Source organism: Pelophylax lessonae (assembly GCF_965119305.1).
Source record: "Pelophylax lessonae genome assembly, chromosome: 8".
NCBI classification, from domain to species: domain Eukaryota; kingdom Metazoa; phylum Chordata; class Amphibia; order Anura; family Ranidae; genus Pelophylax; species Pelophylax lessonae.
In genome coordinates, this window is record NC_138775.1 from 264370843 (window position 1) to 264386429 (window position 15587).

The window sequence follows — 15587 nt, forward strand, 5'->3', positions numbered from 1 at the left end:
TATGTAAAAAGTGAAGCGCTCTGAATACTTTCCGGATGTACTATATATACACTGCAGAAAAAGTACGCTCCCAAAAATAAATTAAAACACGGTACAGGTATTATTATTTAAAAAAAAATTAGAAAAGATAAATATTGTATAAGAAGGAAAAAAAACAGCTAAATACAATTACAAATGAAATGTAAACGTTCTTAGAATATCTATGTTGGTGTTTCTGTGCATTAAAGTTCTATAGTTACATGTATCGATGTATACTGTTACATATATATATATGAATGTTCGCTTGTTTATTAATCGGGCTTTCGCAAAAATAGGTATCCACATTTTGAACATTTCCAGACTTGCAAACACTGGTATTTACTATAGCACTTCAAAAGAAACAACTGATGGAAAGCAGTTCCTAGGTTTCCTAGTCTGGGCATGCTCAGTTGTATCACTACTGATATGTTTGAACTAGAAGTCAATGCCTGTTTGGATTTTTTGAAATGTATCACTTTATACAGACAAATTTAGAATTATTTTAAAGCAGTTATTCTTTTAAATGCTAAATCTATGTATAGGAAGTATAAATTGCTTGAGACCATGTTTTAAACCAGATTCTTCTCTGCTGTACACCTGGTTCTAGAAGGGGAACTCATTTAGACGGTCGGTAAGTTTTGTGACTATTAGTAAATTTGCAATCATGACTATTTGTTGGCAGAGTGCTTTAGTCAATCCTTTCTCTGACTAAAAGTTGTCGCTAATGCATGGGAGTGAGCCCATTTGCCGACTAGGTGCTTTAGTAAATCAACCCCTATGTGAGGCACAAATTCTTTAAAGAATTACTGCCACTTCTCAGATTAAAAAACGGTCAGTAATTAGGACCAACTCTGAGTTGGCTGGTGTACAGAGGTATGCCAGTACTGAGAGTGGGCAGCGCCTGTGCTGGGAAGCTATCACAAATGTGACACGCTTCCAGCAAAGAGTCGTATCCCTGGCCACATTTAGCTGTTGGCTGGGAGATTCCCCATCGGAAAGCTAAAATGTAAATGTGGATGGTGGTGATGTCATTACCCAAATATGGGCAACGCCCATAATTGAAAAATTACTTGTCATGTCCTGGGTGTCTGTGACAGGTACATGGACTGGGCTCAACCAACACCCTTTATAAAGTGCCCTTTTGTGCACTGAAACCTAAATCAGCATTGTCAGTCCTACCTGCTGAAATACAGAACTCCTATCCTGACTCTTTTTTATTTTTTCCACCTCCATGTGAGTACATTCATTTCTTTCCCAGCAAAAGAAATGCTGCTGCCTTGACTCCAAAGAGCTTACCAACTCACTGTGCATAGGGAAAGGGCCCTTGGGAGATGTAGCTCTGGGTGGTGTGCCTATATCAATAGGAAAGTAGCCCCCTGCAGACATTTTACAAGCCTGGTAATGTCACTGGAAGTAATAAAAGCTGCTTCTCTCTATAAAGCAGGGGTGGGGAACCTACGTTTCGGGGGCCGTATGCGGCCCCCGAAGTCATCTGGTCCGGCCCCCCCATGCAGCTGAGTCTGTGTCCCTCAGCTGATCTGTCAGAATGGAGCCGATGCTTCCTATATAGTTCCTGCTCCGTTATTACAGTCTGAGTGAGTCACAGGCGGAGTGATATCAAATGCACTCCGCCTGTGACCAATACAGGAAACATCACCTCTTCCTCCAGCAAGGCGCTGCTACACTTCTCCTAGCCAGCAGTACCAGCCAGAGCCAGCAGTACACACAGCAGTACCAGCCAGAACCAGCAGTACACACAGCAGAACCAGCAGTACCAGCCAGAGTCAGCAGTACCTACAACAGTACCAGCCAGCAGTACCTACAGCACAGTACCAGCCAGCAGTACATGCCAGCAGTACCAGCCTGAGCCAGCAATACCCACAGCAGTACCCGCCTGAGCCAGCAGTACCAGCCAGCAGTACCCACAGCACAGTACCAGCCATCAGTACAAGCCTGAGCCGGCAGTACCTACAGCACAGTACCAGCCTGAGCCAGCTGTACCCACAGCAGTACCAGCCAGCAGTACCCCCAGCAGTATCAGCCTGAGCCAGCAGTACCATCCAGCAGTACTCGCAGGCGCAGCACAGTACAAGCCCGCGGTACCAGCAGTACCCACCAGCAGTACCTGCCAGCAGTTCTTTTCAAAACTTACCACCACAAAATAGTCGACTGCGCTCCAGACTGACCGACGCAAACCTGGGAAACCTGTTGCGAGTAGCAACATCATCAATACCAGTTAACCTCACACACCTCACCAAAGAGAAGCAGTTGCAGCCATCACATTAGGGGTGAGTTAATTAAATGTTTGACCAAATATAACAGGCTAATATTTAAGGTGATAATTTTGTACGGCCCCCAAATGGTTTTATAAATACCCAACTGGCCCTTGGCAGAAAAAAGGTTCCCCAACCCTGCTATAAAGAAACAAGGTAAAAACTATGCTGGGACATGCTGTTGAAGGGGAGAAGGAGTTGTATTATTTATTGCAGGTACTATAGCGCTGTCAGTTTATACAGCGCTTTACATTTATAGATTATACATTCACATTAGTCCCTGCCCTCAAGGAGCTTACAATCTCAGTTCCATAACTCACATTCATACATACACATAGTAGGGCTAATTTAGACAGGAGCCAATTAACCTACCAGCATATCTTTGGAGTGTGGGAGGAAACCGGAGTACCCAGAGTACCCCCAAACAGGCACAGGGAGAACATGCAAACTCCATGCAGGTAGTGCCATGGTTAAGATTTAAACCATCGATCCTAGTGCTGCTAGGTGGAAGTGCTAATCTTTAGCCACTGTTTAGGGCATGAGTGTCCAACCTTTTGGCTTCTTTGGGCCACATTGAGTGTAGAGAAATTGTCTCGGGCCGCATATAAAATATATACTATAGTTAAGGTATATAAGTAATAAAACGCTGCCGCGCTCTTCCCGTGCTGCTGCGCCCACCCCAGCACTAATTTAACACAACTAGTGGATGATCCCCTCCAAGGCTGTCTCTGTGGCCGTGCCGACTCGACTTCCTTCCTACCCAGCAAAAAAAAAAAAAAATTGTCAGGGGGCAGTGGGCCGCATTGCCTGCAGTTCCGGGCCGCGTTGCCGCCCCCGGGCAACAGGTTGGACATGCCTGGTTTAGGGGGTAATTCCTGAATATACACTTTAAGAGAGAATACCTTGACAATGACAATTGGGAAATGACAAAGATACCTTTGAACCAATAAGGTGTTCGCACACTGCATAGCAAATCCCGATGCCTTCCTCCGCACTAGTGCCTCTTCCAAGTTCATCAATTATTATCAGTGACTGGTCATTTACATTCTGAATTATGTATGTTATCTTAAGAAAGAATAGAACACATTTGTGGAACTTTACATGAATTATGCATAGATTTATCAACAGCTACATTTGAAATCCATACAAAAACATGAGGTTTACCAGAAAAGAATTACACTTTGGAAGCTGGAAACCACTGACACAGACACCGCTACTCTAGTGATCTCCAATTGCTTCCAAGTCCTGTGATTATCAGATGGTCTGCTGAATTCTTAACATAAACCTCTGGCTGCTCAGCATGGCACCATTCAGAGGAAGCTTTACATCTTCTGAATGAATGCAAAGCATTCTCGGGTTGTACGAGGTGGCCATTGTGATGCCCCCATCCTGCCTCTCCACCTAGTCCATCAGAGAATGCTTTGCATTAATTCAGAAAATACAAAGCATTCTCTGAGTGGTGCCAGTACTGAGTGGCCGACCTCCTGTGTTTAGAATGCTGCAGGACCAATGTATAAAATATCTATACCTAGAATTCCTCTTTAAGCTCATTAATTTTATGTTTACTGTGATATGTAGATTTCATATAGTGTATGAGTGTATGTAATGCTGCACCTCCTTCATTTCCCTCATGAAAGTTGAGGCATTTGTTTCGATATCATCATCCATTCCAATCCTGGTAAATATCTGTTTAACAATTCGTAGTGAACAATATTCTGCTGGAACAAAGGACCCTGAAAAACATAAGAGCCATAACATTTGTGATAATGAATAAAAGGAGAATGATGATGTACTAATGAAACAAATTGAACTTTTGAAATTTAACAAAATCTGATCTCAGTTTTATTTACAGCTGAACTCCAGGCATAAAAAATGTGATTAAAATATATTTCTCAATAAACACAAAGGATGTAAATCGATTTTATGAACACCAAATGTCTTTGTAAGCCCAGTTATTACCTTGAAAAAGTGGCAATGATATCATCACTGTGCTGTACATAGCCTGAGCAGAGAGCAGAGCTGTGGGAGGGACCCAGCAGGCTCCACCCACTACAGGCTCACTGCAGAGAACCACAGGAAGGGGCGGAGACAAGACCAGTCACCCTGCACAAGGAGAGAGACCAGCAGTGGCCGGTCTTTATTACAGGAAGCTCCAGCACAGAGGGAAAGCCTCACACTGGATTACTGCGCAGATCTGCACAAAGCACACCAAGATTTATAAAAGAACACATGACTACTTAGGGCTGACATACAAAGTTAGCAGGCAAAGGTGTTTGCATGGACCTTTTTAATTTCTTTTTTCTTGAGAATCCCCAAGAACGTAAATCCAGAGCACTTAAGCCCCGTACACACGTACCGAATGTCGGCCGAACGATCGGCCGTCTTTTGTCCGGTGCTGTCCTGTCGGTTGAAAAGTGCTAAAGACTGCACACGAATTTTGTCGGCCAACAACAGCCGACTGCAGAAGTGATGTCATGTGATGGTTAACTTTCCGTGTGTTTTTTCTTCTCTGAGCATGCCCAGTCTTGCTCATCTGCTGTTTGTCGGCCGAATTCTGTACTGACTGGCGAACAATCGGCCGTTCTGGTGACGGCCAACAAAAATTGTATAGTCTGCACACCAGATTTTGTTCGGCCGAAAAGTCGCAGTCGGTTGTCGGAAGCATCATACTAACAAGCCCACAATCGGCCGATCGGACGTTGGCCGAATATTTACGCCCGACAATCTCTACGTGTGTACGGGCCTTAACTTTGCAAATGGCAGCTTCAAGTACTCCAGGATTCCTAAAGGCAATATGAAGAGACTCACTAACAAAAAAAAAAATTGTGGCAGGCAAATGTACCAGTGAACTGACTTTGGAGATGGACTATGTCAGAATAAATACCTTTTCAATACTGTATATTCATATTTTCTTTACAGTAGTAAGAGGTTAGGCTGGGGGGGAGGGTTAGGGGCATTAGCGTTAGGAAAAGCTGCTGAAAACAGAGAAGGAGCTGCAATTAGAAACAATCTAATTTGTCTAAAAAAGACCTAACAGGAAATAGCTAAGCCTTCAATGGTAGCTTTACCTTTATTATAACTTTTGCTAAATCCTTCTCCCCCCAAACCAAACTGACAAATTCAATTTAAACATCATGTTTCAGGAATAGGTAAAAACCTTCATAAATTAGGAATGATTAAATACGATGCTTGCATCCCCAATCCAAGTGTTTTGCAGAACTATCCCTATTCCAATTCGATACTAAAGTACAGGCGGTCCCCGAGTTATAAACATGATAGGGACTGTAGGTTTGTTCTTTAGTCGAATTTGTTTGTAAAGTCGGAACAGGTACATTTTTTAAGTTTAGCACCAGCCAAAATAATAGTTTTTACGTTTTTTGGATAGCACAGGGAAGGGTTAACACCCTTGCAACATTTGTTTTATTGTCTGTACACCTGTTCAGAAGATTTCATCTCACTTTCTGTCCCTATGACAGATGTATTTTGAAAATTTTGGGTTATTGTAGAAACAAGGATTGGTGATAAAGCTTCAGTGGAGACACCTTTTTCCCATAAGAACTCTTACAGGAGTGAATTTCCCTTCCTAGGGGTAGATTTCTCCTCACTTCCTGTTGTCTCCCTCCGTTTGTAAGTAGGAGTTGTTTGTAAGTCGGATGTTTGTAACCCGGGGACCGCCTGTACTAAAATACTAACCCCATTCTTTCCTCTCTATCCCACCCACCTCTAGGTGATTACTGGCATGACAAAAAGAAAAAATACTAAATCTAGATGCCCTATTTACTTACCTAAATTGGTATTCACATAACGCTCCAATCCTGAGCCTTCTGCCCAAGTGACATGGACACTTCCTATTGGCTGTCCAGCAGTGGGGTCTTTTAGGATCCAGAAGAGGAATGATGTCAGCATAAGGGAACTGCCTGATAGAGACACATCTGTAGCACTACCCCATACTGGAAACAACGCTGGACAGGGGACATGGACGCAGACTTTGAGTAGATCTTGTTTTACACGGTAAGAAAAAAAAAACACGCAGAACGGGTTAGAGGAAGACGGGAAGGAGAGGTAGAAGGGGGATCATGTTTTGCCTGGAAGTTGGCTTCAAAGATTATCCCACAACATGCTTGAACCTTTACTCCATGAGAGAAAAGGTCCAGAATATCTTATGTACTATAAATTGTTAACAGTAGTGTAGCAATACTGTGCTGTGTTTCAGTGCTAACAAAGGGTGCTAATGACCTCGAGCAGCACTTTGTATTCTAGGCTCTTACTAACATTGTAGCTTTGTGAAGAATTCTAAAAAATGCAATGAGCTACTTATGAAAACATTCCTGTTCTCAGCATGATAGCATTCCATTTGGTTGCACACACTAAGGTTAATACCTAAACTGGTTGTTGAATTATATGTTGCTGGTCACAATACAATTGCTTTTATGTTACATTTGAAGGAAAAGCACTGAACAAAAAAAAATAGGATTGAGAAAAATTGTTGCAGACAGCAAACATACGTACTGTCCCTTTATTCCTACACGTTGTAACATTAGAGTGTGTACCTTACTGGTTACTGTAAGTCACAACCCAATTTTCCACTTCATCCCCTTTTGAATGATTAGTTTAGTTTTTAAGGTTAAGTCCCTTTTGGTCCATGTTTCATGTTACACCCATATTTAAGATGTAATACATACATGGTCGCATACCCTGTCCCTTGCTACCTGAATGCAGAGTGCGTCTTTCTTCATTAACCACTTAAGCCCCGGAAGATTTTACCCCCTTCCTGACCAGGGTTTTTTTTGCGATTTTTTACTGCGTGACTTTAACGGACAATTGCGCGGTCGTGTGACGCTGTACACAAACGAATTTGACGTCCTTTTTTTCCCACAAACAGAGCTTTCTTTTGGTTGTATTTGATCACCTGTGCGATTTTTTGATCATGCACTATAAACAAAAAAAGAGCGTCAATTTTGCAAAAATGACAATATTTTTCACATTTTTTATATGAAATTCCCCCCAAAAAATGTAAAAAATCAAAATTTTTTAACATTTTCGGACAATTTGTTTTATGCTACATATGTTTGGTAAAAAAAAAATCGCAAAAATCGTATTTTGATTGGTTTGCGCAAAAGTTATCGCGTTTACTAACAAAGGGAAAGATTTTTGTCATTTTTGGTGTTTTTTTTTTTTAACGAGTAATGGCGGCGATCTGCGAACTTTTTTGCGGGACTGCGACATTGCGGCGGACAGATCGGACCCTTGACTGACATTTTTGGCACTTTTGGGGTTACCAGTGACATTACTGCAGTAATCAGTGCTATACATATGCACTGTTACTGTAAAAATGACACTGGCAGGGAAGGGGTTAACTGTATTGGAGAGGGAGGGGTTAAGTGTGTCCTAGGGGCGTGTTTCTAACTGTGATGGGACATGGCTACTAGTGTAAAAACAGAAATCAATGGTCCTACATAGTAGAACCGTCTGATCTCCATTTTTACACAGGGGAGAATGACAGGCGGCTTGTTTACATTAGCCGCCTGCCTTTCTCCCTTCCTGGCGAACGATCGCGAGTGACCGGCGGACATCGGGTCCGCCGGTCACACGCACTGACTTCTTAGGGAACGAGCCGGGGCGCGCGCGCGCTCGCCTGCTATTGGCTCACAAGCCGGTGACAGGCTAGTGACGTATATATACGTCACTTTGCCTGGCCGGGGCTGACCGCCGCAGTATATGTACTTGCGGCGGTCGGCAAGTGGTTAAGGTCCGGGAATGATGAATGGAGGTTACTAAAAGACCCATCTACCATCATAGCAGATGGAATTAGAAGGGCACATAGGCAGCAGGGTGGTGACATCACCACAATTATAATCCAGCTTCGCCTCCTCCAGCCCCAAAATAGAAGGTCCGTACCTACGTGGGGACCGGGGGCAAAACAGTGCAAGAGCCTGTGCAGTACACCTGCGACTCACTGATCATCACTGCAATGCTCTGCAGGCTTCAATGCAAACAAGTGCATTTCATTTATTATTTAATTTATTTCTTTTTAAAGAAAAGGTGAAATCAGATTTAAAGCTGAAATCTCAGCAGACTATTGCTTAAATATAAGAGTCATGTTCATTCTCCCTAATCTTTGTATATTTCTTCCAGATCTGTGCTGCAATCCAGCATGAAACCATTTCTGCACTTTGCCTCTGTGGCCACTTTGCCTCTGAGGAGTTTTCTGTTATACAGACCAGCAGGGTGACTGGTCTTGCTTCAGCTCCCCTGGTCATTTTTTAGAGGCAGCCTGTGGTTGTCACTCCAGATAAGAAGTTGTTATCGACAACTGTTGGTGACAGCTCAATCACTGTGCTAGTGAGCATGCTCTCAGCACACAATCTAAGGCCCGCCATGGATGTGCAGCGACTGGGCATTAATATCTACTTTTTTTGACATCATGAGTTATTAAGCTAACCTGACAGGTAAATAAAAATTGGACTTTTGTCTTACCGTAAAATCCTTTTCCCTAAAGATCATTGATGGACACAGCTCCAGAATCTTCTTAACCATTGGGTTATGCTGCCCCCTACAGGAGGACGACACTAGGCAGGAAAAAGCTTTACCACACCTATAGAGCAGTCCCAGGGGATATACTCCCACACTCTGCTTTGTTTTTGTACTTCAGTTTTGTTGCAAGCAGTGTCAGAGGAAAAATAACTCAACTCAATAGAGGGGTGGGTGCTGTGTCCATCAATGAACATCAGAGAAAAGGATTTTACGGTAAGACAAAAATCCAGTTTTCTCTTTCGTTCATTTACACACACAGCTCCAGAATCTTCTTAACCATTGGGACGTCCCAAAGCAGTGTTAAACATGAGGGGTGGGAAAAACACAGCAGAAATTAATTCCCAAAAGGCTAAGCCTAGCCAACCAGGTAACCTGGAGCTCAACCAGGAACTACTGAAGCTCACCTGCAAACAATACACTCTCAAAGAGGACCGGGTCCTCTCACACAGCGGCCTGCAAACCCTTGCAGCCAAAAGCAGCATCCACAGATGCCAGTACATACACTTTATAAAATTTTGTGAAAGTGTGCACAGACGACCAGGTGGCCACCTTGCAAACCTGTATCACTGACGCCTGCTGGCGGAAAGCCCAACAGGCACTAAGCGCCCACGTAGAAAGTGCCTTAACAGGGAACAGAGGAACCTGACCCTTGATGGAATAGGCCTGCACCACCGTTTGTCTTGTCCATATGGAAATGGTCACGGCAGATGCGACCAACCCTTTGTGATGTCCATCTGTGAGGACAAACATTAAGGGTGATTTCCTAAACTACTTGGTTGCCGCAAGGTACAACCTGAGAGCCCGACCCACATCCAGAGAGTGCAAGGAAATCCCCCTAGGATGTTTAAACTTAGGACACAGGGAAGGCAACACAATATCTTCATTCAGATGGAAACCAGAAACAACCTTAGGAAGGAAAGACTGACAAGGGCGAAGCACCACTTCATCTTTGTTAGCCACCAGGTAAGGTGAACGACAAGACAACGCCGCCAGCTCTGACACCCTGCATGGAGAAGTAATAGCCACCAAGAAGGCTACTTTCTGGTACAATGTAAGCAGGGGAAGCTTGCAAATATTTTTGAAAGGCAGTTACTGGAGAACCGACAACCCCAAATTGAGATCCCACGTAGGCACAGAGATTGTACTGGGAAAGCCAAGTGGTGAACCCCCTGAATAAAGGTGTGAACCAAAGAATGCGTAGCCAAAGGACAGTAAAAGAAGACCGCCAAGGCCAAAAACCTGGTCCTTGACGGTACCCAAGGCCAGGCGCTTCTCAACACCTCTTTGGAGGAATGCCAAAATTTGAGCCACCAAAAGGGAACGGGCATGACCCAAGAGAATCACATCATGCAATGTACGTCCTTTAGGCGCAATGGTAAATTTTCCTAGAGGTAGATTTTCTAGCCTTTAAAGGCATTGAAATCACAGATTCAGACCCCCCTATCCTTCAGCACCTGGCTTTACACAGCCAAGCCGTTAAAGCCAGTGACTGTAAAGCAGGATGGAAGATTGGCCCTTGGGCCAATAGATCTTCTCTGAGAGGAAGTCTCCAAAGGGGCATCGGTGACTGGCCGTACCAGATAGGCGTACTAAGACCGACGAGGCCAGTCTGGAGCCAATAGGCTGACCGGATCCCTTCTGCCTCGATCCTTCGCAGAAGACTCGGCAGATGTTTTAGCGGGGGAAAGGCGTATATAAGATGATACTTGCCCCAAGGAGCCACCAGTGTGTCTGACCTTGCCTCAATTCTATTCCTCTTCCTGTTGAGACGAGAGGCCAACAGGTCCACCTTGGAAGTTCCCCACTGGAGACACAGCTGAACCTTAGAATGCCGGCTACCTCCCAAGCCGCCTGGACACTTCTTGTGCCTCCTTGGCAGTGGCATTGTCCTATTGAATCTTTATTGTCCTACTTGGCAAGAGTCTCTCTTTGCAGAGGTCTCGAGTGAAACTGTGCAAAGGGAACCACCTCAAAAGTAGACACCATCAGGTAAAGCACCCGCATGCAAGTCCTGAAAGATGACCGACTGCTGTACAACAGGAGCCAAATTCGCATCCTGCAGGTTTTGGAGTTTTTTCCCCTGGAAGAAAACACCCTGGCCACAAAGGCTGCCAGACCTCATAGTTTTCCATTTACAGAGCATTTTAAATAAGTGACGCAGCCAGAGCCCCGCACACCCGCCTTTTTGTATTTTGACAGCTAGCGGGGGTGGGGGGGGAGAGGGGTCCACAGCATGGGGATTGGGGTCCAGTGCGGGGGCCAGTCTGTTTGTAACATGTTACACCCTGAATATGGGTGAACTTATTATCCAAGATAAAAAAAAAACCTTTTGCTTTTACAACCACTTTAAGCTTTCTGTCTATAGAGTGCATAAAAAATAAAATCATTTTTTTATCAGCACTAAAAGAAAGCATTGTTTGTTCCAAAACACATGACTTATCTATTGCTTTGTTTTTTTTTTAAATAAACAAAGTTATTGTTGAATCAATAAGTAGATAGCAGAAATGTGAAAACTGCTCTGGTTTATAGGAAGTGTAATACAGAAGTGAGAGCTGAACTGGTTAATGTCCACTTAGGAACCTTGACACTGGGCATCACATCAGACTGCAGGAGTAAATGGAGCAGTAAGCATACTTTATGATCATAAAGTAATAATGTGCTGAACATAAAAATATTACAATGTATACAATGAAATTTCATCCATTTATTTGTCTTCAAACAGAAACAAATCAGAATAATATGAAACGTTACCTATTTGTGCCATTATCTGGAAAAGAGCAATCTGTCTTAAGTATGTTGATTTCCCACTCATATTTGGCCCAGTGAGTATGATAAAATTACTCCCCTCACTTAGATAGGTGTCATTGGGAACTGGTTTGGACAAGGAAATCTTCTCCAAGATTGGATGCCAGCCCTGTTTGATCGCCATTGTATCTGTGAATTCTGGACGAACTTCAATAAAGCATAAAAGGGTAAGTGAATGTACCCGGAATAGAAGACACTAAACACATATCACAGGTTTAAAGCAATAACAAATCCAAAATGGGCTTGGAAATAAAAGATGTTATCAAATGTGTTTAAATTCTAATGTTGTTGTAAAATATATACTGTATTATTTTTTTTAAGATATAAAGTTTGAGCAGCCTCTCCCCTAAAACCCAACTCCGGCCAAAACTATTCTAAATACAAGAACAAAAAGGTAATTTGTTGCAGCTCATCAGTCCTTAGATGTGGTGGCAGCATTACATTCCTTTGTCAGGCTTTTTTTCCCTTTTTAGTTTTACCTGGTGATCCATCCTGCAATCATACTTCAGTCAAGACATTTTTTTATCTTAAAGTGATTGTAAATGGATAACTTAAAAATAAATAAAAGCAGGTCATACTTACCTGCTCTGTGCAATGGTTTTGCACGGAGCAGCCACAAACCTCCTCTTCTGTACCCCCCCTCCCCTGGCGCTCCTCCCTCATGCCCCATAGCTAGCCACTTGTTATGAGGGCACTCATGCGTGCCCACTCCCAAGGTGGCTCTGTGTGTCAAAAAGCACTGCTCGGCCTTGCCTCCCCCACTCCCTCCTCACTGGCCAATGACTCTGCTGCTTTGTCTGAACCAACGGGAAGGAAGGAGCTCCTACTCTTGTGCACATCACTGGATCCACATCAGGCTCAGGTAAATATAATGGGGGGGGGGGGGGGTTGGGAACTGCACAGATGTTTTTTTTACCTTAATGCAGAGCCTTTACAACCACGTGTTAATGCATTCTATGCATTATTGGTGTGTGCTGTAAATTGCCTTCAGAATTATTCCTGATTCTTCTTGTTGGAGGCTGCCATTTCGCTGAAGCCCAGAGCCCCAGAAGTACATCATACCCACTGATTTTACAGTTTCAAAAAACAGTTACATTCTTGGAATGCCAGGATTGCTAACTGTCACATTTGCTTGTGTCCTCAACCAAACTGTTAAACCATCAAATGGCTGGAGTCATAACTGATCACATGTGCAGCACCCATGGCAGTTGCAGATCAAACAGAAGCAGCTTCCTGGGCTGTAAAGGATAGGACGGGTTAATTCCACTTTAAGGCTGTCAGCAAATCGTCCTCTACAAATTTGGCAGTGCCTAAAAATAGAGAGCAACTGAGCATGTGCAGAGCAGGGTGAGACAGAGTATTACTGGATTTTAACCACCTCCCTACCGGCCACTGTATATATACGTCCTGCATTTTCTGCAGTTGTTTCTAGCAAAAACAACTGATTTTAGCTTGTAAACACCAAATGTCAAAAATAGGCCTAGTAGGCAAGTGGTTAAAACAGTATAGGCACTTATTTTTAATGTTTTACTGTTTTAATGTTAAAAGCTATACCTGCAAAAGGGGCCAGGCTGAAGTGATCTAGCAGGACTAGAAAAAAAAAAAATGTCCCAGTAGTTATATGCCCTTTATTGTATGTTTCATGAAATTGTTTCTGCCTCTTTGTAACACAAGCCCCTGTAACTCTCCTTTTTCTCTCTAAGGCCCCTTTCACACAGGGGAGTACGTCGGCGGACTCCATTTTTCTCAGCGGGGGATCGATTCGCCGATCCCCTGCAGAGCAGGTGGATGGCTGCTCTGTCTCTGCACTGTGTGCAGAGACACAGCTGTCAGGTCCCGCTGTTCTCTATGGGGGAATCGGATGGGAACGGACCCACTGTCCGTTCTCATCCGATCCCATCCGATCGACGGATGAAAAATGGGGTTTCCATCCGTCCAGATTTGATGGATCGGATCGGATGTCAACGGACATGTCTCCGCTGACATCCGATGCCCCATAGAGATGCATGGGGCATCCGTTCAGATCCGCCTGAAAAACGGACAGGCGGATCTGAACGGTCCGCCTGTGTGAAAGGGGCCTTACTCCCATTTGTCTGGAGTGACGTCTTTGCGGCGCAGCCAATCAGACTGCCGGAGGTTGCGAAGCCAGAAGGAAGACCCGATGAAGATGAAAGCCCTGTCCGAAGTGACAGCACGCCGCAGGAGGGCTTCGTTCGTGATGCATACTAGCACATTATGCAATTTTCTTGCAGGGCTTAAAAGAAAAAAAAAGCAGTTTACTACCGCTTTAAGAACACATACTTGAATATAATTTTTTTTTTTTTTAAACCAGAATGTAGTGTCACGGTAATGAATACAAAGCTGTATTTTATGTCTTTTATATCTGCCTGCAGTTCAGCATTATGTGTATAACTCAACAGAGAAATATATCCATGAGGAAAATTGACAAAATTTCTGGTGTTGAAACTCCCACACCAAAAACAAGCCCATCCATTTTCTAAACTTTCACACAAATATTGTCCAAGTTTATCTACCATGTCTGTCTCAATGTAGCTCTTACCATAATCTGATAGCGTGCAAACACTAGCCAAAGAAAGCAGCATATCCAGCATGGAGACTGCATCCGATAACCTGTACAGGCAGTGGACATGCTCGTAGATCTCATTAAGCAGCTTGCACACTATTCTGAAAAAGAAAATCAAAACCAGGTACAGTGAAACATCTTGTGGCTCCTTTCAAATGCTACACAATCCCATCATTTTCACAATCGCACAGACAGAAGATATACACTATTTACTGCAAGTTTTGGTTGGACTAACCCTTTAAATAAGGGCTTTCCCTTTAAATTCTTTGAAAAGAGAGAAGAGACGCTGACTAAACTTACATATAAGACATGTGGTAGATTTCTCGAAGTGATTCGTTGATTCGTTCATTCATCTTAATTAAATCGACTGTTGTGAAGCTGTAAGTGTTTTTAACTCGCGTCACCTGGGAAAAGAGCATCGCAAGCAGTTGCAATGAAAAGATTCTTGGGTTAATTTGTTCAGGCAACCACTGCAATTACCTATCTCACAGCTCGGGAAGGGCGCAGCGGCGTTTTATTACTTATATACCATAACTATAGTATATATTTTATATGCGGCCCGAGAAAATTTCTCTGCACTCAATGTGGCCCAGAGAAGCCAAAAGGTTGGACACCCATGGTATAGATGTTCAGGTTTCTCCAGAATCCATCTAGATCAGCATTTCTCAACCCTTTTAACAAGGAGGAATTCTTGAAATATTTTTACAGTCTCAGGGAATCCCTGCTAATTATTACTATATCTACAGCTCACAGTACATCATGATGGTCAGAGGGAAGAATGCTCCTAATATTTGTGATCTGTGGGAAGAATCCACCCTTATAGATAGCATGAAACATAATTTGTGTCAGTGGTTATTTATTTGAAACTCGGAAATTGCTCATTGCTCAAAGAACACCTAGAAACCTCTGGAGGACCCCTAGTTGAGAAGAAAGGCTGCTCTAGATGTTAATGTTTCTCCAGCATCCCTCTAGATCAGGGGTCTCCAAACTATGGCCCTCCAGTTGTTAAGGAACTACAATTCCCATCATGCCTAGTCATGTTTGCAAATGTAAGAGTTTTTCAATACCTCATGGAACATGTAGTTCCGCAACAGCTGAAGGGTCATAGTTTGGAGATCCCTGCTCTAGATGTTCATGTCCCTCCAGCATCTCTCTAGATGTTCATGTCTCTCCAGCAAACCTCTAGATGTTCACGTCTCTTCATCACTTTTCTAGATGTATAACTCCATCAAACAAACAGCTAAGGCCTACCTGCCCCAACCCCCCCCCCCCCCGCCTTTCTTTTTTTTACATTGAACTATATAGATACCAGACAACATTGTTTCTAGGAAATTTTTGGACTATCAAAATTATTATTATAAAATTGCTTGCAC

The 15587-nt window shown here is 43.3% G+C and overlaps 1 protein-coding gene across 1 annotated transcript in view; it reads right to left on the bottom strand.

Moving 5' to 3' along the window:
• The window catches only part of MSH4 (mutS homolog 4), a gene marked incomplete at its 5' end in the record, with an annotated part of 95529 nt that overhangs the window by 13130 nt on the left and 66812 nt on the right, over window positions 1–15587 (bottom strand). Inside the window, 5 exons of the mRNA XM_082265658.1 lie at window positions 3228–3356; window positions 3906–4024; window positions 11577–11777; window positions 14191–14315; window positions 14515–14618. Coding sequence (XP_082121784.1) covers window positions 3228–3356; window positions 3906–4024; window positions 11577–11777; window positions 14191–14315; window positions 14515–14618 — 678 coding nt within the window. The remainder of the gene's footprint in view (window positions 1–3227; window positions 3357–3905; window positions 4025–11576; window positions 11778–14190; window positions 14316–14514; window positions 14619–15587) is intronic.